The 3,521-nt window shown below is 40.8% G+C and overlaps 1 protein-coding gene across 1 annotated transcript; it reads right to left on the bottom strand.

Moving 5' to 3' along the window:
- Window positions 1-542: 542 nt before the first annotated feature.
- On the bottom strand, window positions 543-3,103 carry LOC111651157 (zinc finger MIZ domain-containing protein 2-like). Its single transcript, XM_023401120.2, has 2 exons — window positions 2,905-3,103; window positions 543-744 (listed from the first exon to the last, which is right to left on the bottom strand). Exons 1-2 carry the CDS (start codon window positions 3,090-3,092, stop codon window positions 558-560), a joined length of 375 nt encoding a protein of 124 aa, XP_023256888.2. The 5' UTR covers window positions 3,093-3,103; the 3' UTR covers window positions 543-557.
- Between the last annotated feature and the right edge of the window lie 418 nt (window positions 3,104-3,521).

Below are 3,521 nucleotides of genomic sequence, written 5' to 3'. Positions count from 1 at the left end.
ACTAAAAAACTGATTATCTACCAGTGAAAGCTGAAGACTTCCTGCTCAGGAGTACTGGTGTAAAGAGTGTAAACAAACTAATAAAAAAGTGCCATAATGTGTTTTAAATAACTAAATAACCGACAGGAACAGGCTGGATCTGCACTGGATCTATTTTTATAGCCCAAAAAAAGTCAAATAAAAAGAGTGTGACCTGGTGAAACGACACCACTGCAGATCCTGGGAAACCTGCACACTCTAAACTCCAGAGCAATCATTTATTTCCACTTATAGATCGCCAAAATGCCTCCTTCAGAATAAGAGAACGTGCAGGAAGAAGTGCAGGAACAAGTGTTTCCAATCAGGCAATGAACTTGAGTCCAGTCACAGGTAGAAAAATGCAGGATGAAATAAACTGAAATAAAAAAATATCTTAAGTGTTTAAATTTAAATTAGAGAAGGAGTTCACAAAATTCAAATCTGTATTTAGTTTATTTATAAATTGCGAGTACATTGGAGTTATGGTTGTGCAGCTTTCCCAGTCCTCACTGAAACCAGAGTGTTTCCCCTCCTGTCACTCACACATGTTTGTTTACCTGTCCATAGCTCAGCTCCTGGTTCTGTTTCTCCTGTATTGCTGCAACAGTTGCCGTGGCGGTGGCAGTTGCTGTGGCAGCGGCGGCGGCAACGGCGGCGGCGGCGGCCTGAGTGAAGTCTGAGGGAGGACGGACGCCCAGAGCGGCACCTCCACTGTTACCAGAGTAACTGCAGGGAGAGGGGGAAGACGGGGGAGATGAGTGGGCAGTGAACTTGGTGAACCGAGCGTGCGAACACGAGGCGTTTCGTCACGAGCATGAGTCAGAGCCGTGGGTGAGAGCGGCCACGCTGACATATGTCGATGCAGAATCCCACAGCGACAGCACGCATGAGTACAGCACATAAAAACACACGAGGCTGCTGAATTATCAAAGTCATTTCATGTTTTTATTTCGTATGTTTTATGTTTTTAAATGAGCAATAATTCAAAAACTCTGTTGTTTTAAAAGAACAGCAAACTCAAAACATCAGTGTTATTTATGTTTGTGCTCCTTTCATCTGCTCTGACAGTGTTGTCTCTTCAGTTACATTTTATCATCTTTATTTAACAGTTCAGCTGTATTTTGCCAAAAAGGAAACACTTCTCTCACTTGTATATTTTCACAATAAAACTCCCAGACCGTGTCCCAAAGTTCTTTTATATACAGGAGAGCAAACATGAGCTGAGACACAAAAAGCTAAAAAGCAGATGCATTTCTATTGTTGTGGTTAAATTATGGAACAATAATAACTAATATAAACTTTAAAATGTGTAAATAGATTTTGGAAAAGAAATGATCTACAAAGCTATTTATGAGGGTTTTTTGTGGATAGCTTAAATTGATAAGAATGTAGGAAAGGCCTGAGCCTGTTCCGTCACTACTTAATACATAAACCGTTGACTGTTTTGCAGTCAGTATTATTTATATTTACTGCTTTATGTGTGATGACTGAAAGAAAACTACCACTACAATAAAATGTTCAGAGTTTATTTTAAGTGACAAAGAGGAAGAATGTTTGTGTGCAGTTTGAACAGGATACAAAACAAAGTGTAAACGGTTCAGTTCAGGGGCACTGTTGGACAACGTGCGACAGTGATGTTATTTATTTATTCAATAACAAGATTACAGCTTGAAATTCACAAGCTACTTCCACACTGCTACATCTTTTACGTTTAAAAACGCATCACTTTTGCTACGTTTCCAGATATTTGGAAACACTGCTGGACTCTGAGGTTGTGTTTTATTTTGAAAACTCTGGGGTTGTTTTATTTTGAAAACTCTGAGATTATGTTTTTTTTTTTTTTTAACTCTAGGGTTGTGTTTTATTTTGAAAACTCTGGGGTTGGGTTTTATTTTGAAAGCTCTGTGGTTGTGTTTTGTTTTGAAAACTCTGGGGTTAGGGTTGTATCTGGATGGACAGAAACTGAGACATTTGAAAACGATGAGGTCACACCCACGGTCTCCCCTGATTGGCTCTCATCAGCCTGGACTACCAGTGGTGAATACAACATGAGAATGAATGACAGTGTTTCTGACCTTGTTGTCTTTGCTAGCAGCTGCAGAGTCGACAATCTGCTTCCTGTTTACAGCGGCTCGCACATGCTCAGTGTACGTGATTGGTTGTGTATGTTATTTTATATTATATTATATTTCAGGTGTGTTAGTCTGGACGGAGATTGTTTCTGATACGGAGCTAAAACAATCGTCCTGACGCTCCAATAGTTGGGAGTTTGATGGAGGGGTGATATCGGTCTGGTCTCTGGTCGGAGGTTGGAAATGCTGCTGCAGGTAATTTCAAAGTTGTCTTATTTAAACTTTGTGTGTTCTTGGGTAATGTGGTCAGTGTTACGTTCAGGAGGCGCCTGTTATTTTGAGTTAGGAGGTTGTGTAACCACAGGCCGGCTGCTCGATGGTCAGTTGATGTTCGTTTCCCTGAATCTCTACGATGGAGGTGGCAAGTGAGAAGTTAGCGTGGTCACATTTACAGGAAATGATACAGGTTGCCAAATAGTGGAATCTCCCTTTAAATCCTTGCAACATCATTAACCCGTCTCTCTGTTGTGCTGGTAAATAAACAGTAAAAACGGAGCTTGTTTAGTCTGTTCTGTTGACTTTTCCTTTTGTTTTTCGCTGCTCTCTGGTCGTTTCAGTTGTGGTCGTTAGAGGCTCGTCTCAACCAATCAAACAAACGGCTCGTGTAGCCTACGCCATGTGGCTTTGTTATCAGCGGAGTCCATGAGAAAAGTCTGAATAAAACTCCCACACAGATACGTCTCCTGCATCTTTTAAACATGACGAGTTATATTAACATGCAGTAATATTCAGTCAGCAGAAAACCATCATGTACCTTCCGCCGTAGGCTGAGGGGGGGTTGTAGGCAGCGCTGGGGCGCCCGTACATGACTGGATGGCCGTAGCCTTTAGACATGGCGTCTCCGTACGACTGCTGGCCCATGAACTGGGAGCCCATACCGGGACCCATACCGGGGCTGCCGCCGGGCATCATGTGACTGCCAGAGCTCTCACCTGGACCCATGGGTGCACCGAACACCTACAGACACGGAAAACAAGGGGGTGGAGTCGGGGGATGTTATCACAGTCATATCAAGACTAAAGTGAATCAGAGAGAAGGTGGTGGGAGTCTTAAGAGTCACACTGAAACTACACTCAATATTTTGGTTCCACTTTGACAATAAGACGATCTTATAAAAGGATTTAAAGATGGTTTATAATTTGGTTGTTAACACTTTATAAATCAAGTTTATAATATTAAGTTATAGCACAGTTTTCATACATTGATGCAGGCTCACTATTTGGCAAGAAGCAGGTCACTGTTTCCCTTTTTATCTAATGTGTTATAACAGCTTATAAATGATTTCTAAACTAAAACTAAAAATAAATAAATATATATATAATAACAATAATAATAAAAATTTTAAATAAAAATTAAATTTATAGGCCTTGA

Source organism: Seriola lalandi, unplaced genomic scaffold (assembly GCF_002814215.2).
Source record: "Seriola lalandi dorsalis isolate HSWRI2012SDOR001 ecotype SW California unplaced genomic scaffold, Sedor1 jcf7180002053456, whole genome shotgun sequence".
Lineage (NCBI taxonomy): Eukaryota > Metazoa > Chordata > Actinopteri > Carangiformes > Carangidae > Seriola > Seriola lalandi.
Note: the sequence above shows the minus strand (reverse complement) of the source record. Positions and strands in the feature narration are given on the sequence as shown.

Bases quoted from the DNA above. Each gene is read 5' to 3' on its own strand.
- LOC111651157 (XM_023401120.2), bottom strand. From the start codon at position 3,092: ATGGGTCCAGGTGAGAGCTCTGGCAGTCACATGATGCCCGGCGGCAGC. The intron at 745-2,904 runs GTACATGATGGT...CTCTCCCTGCAG, and splicing joins CCCTCAGCCTACGGCGGAAG to TTACTCTGGTAACAGTGGAG.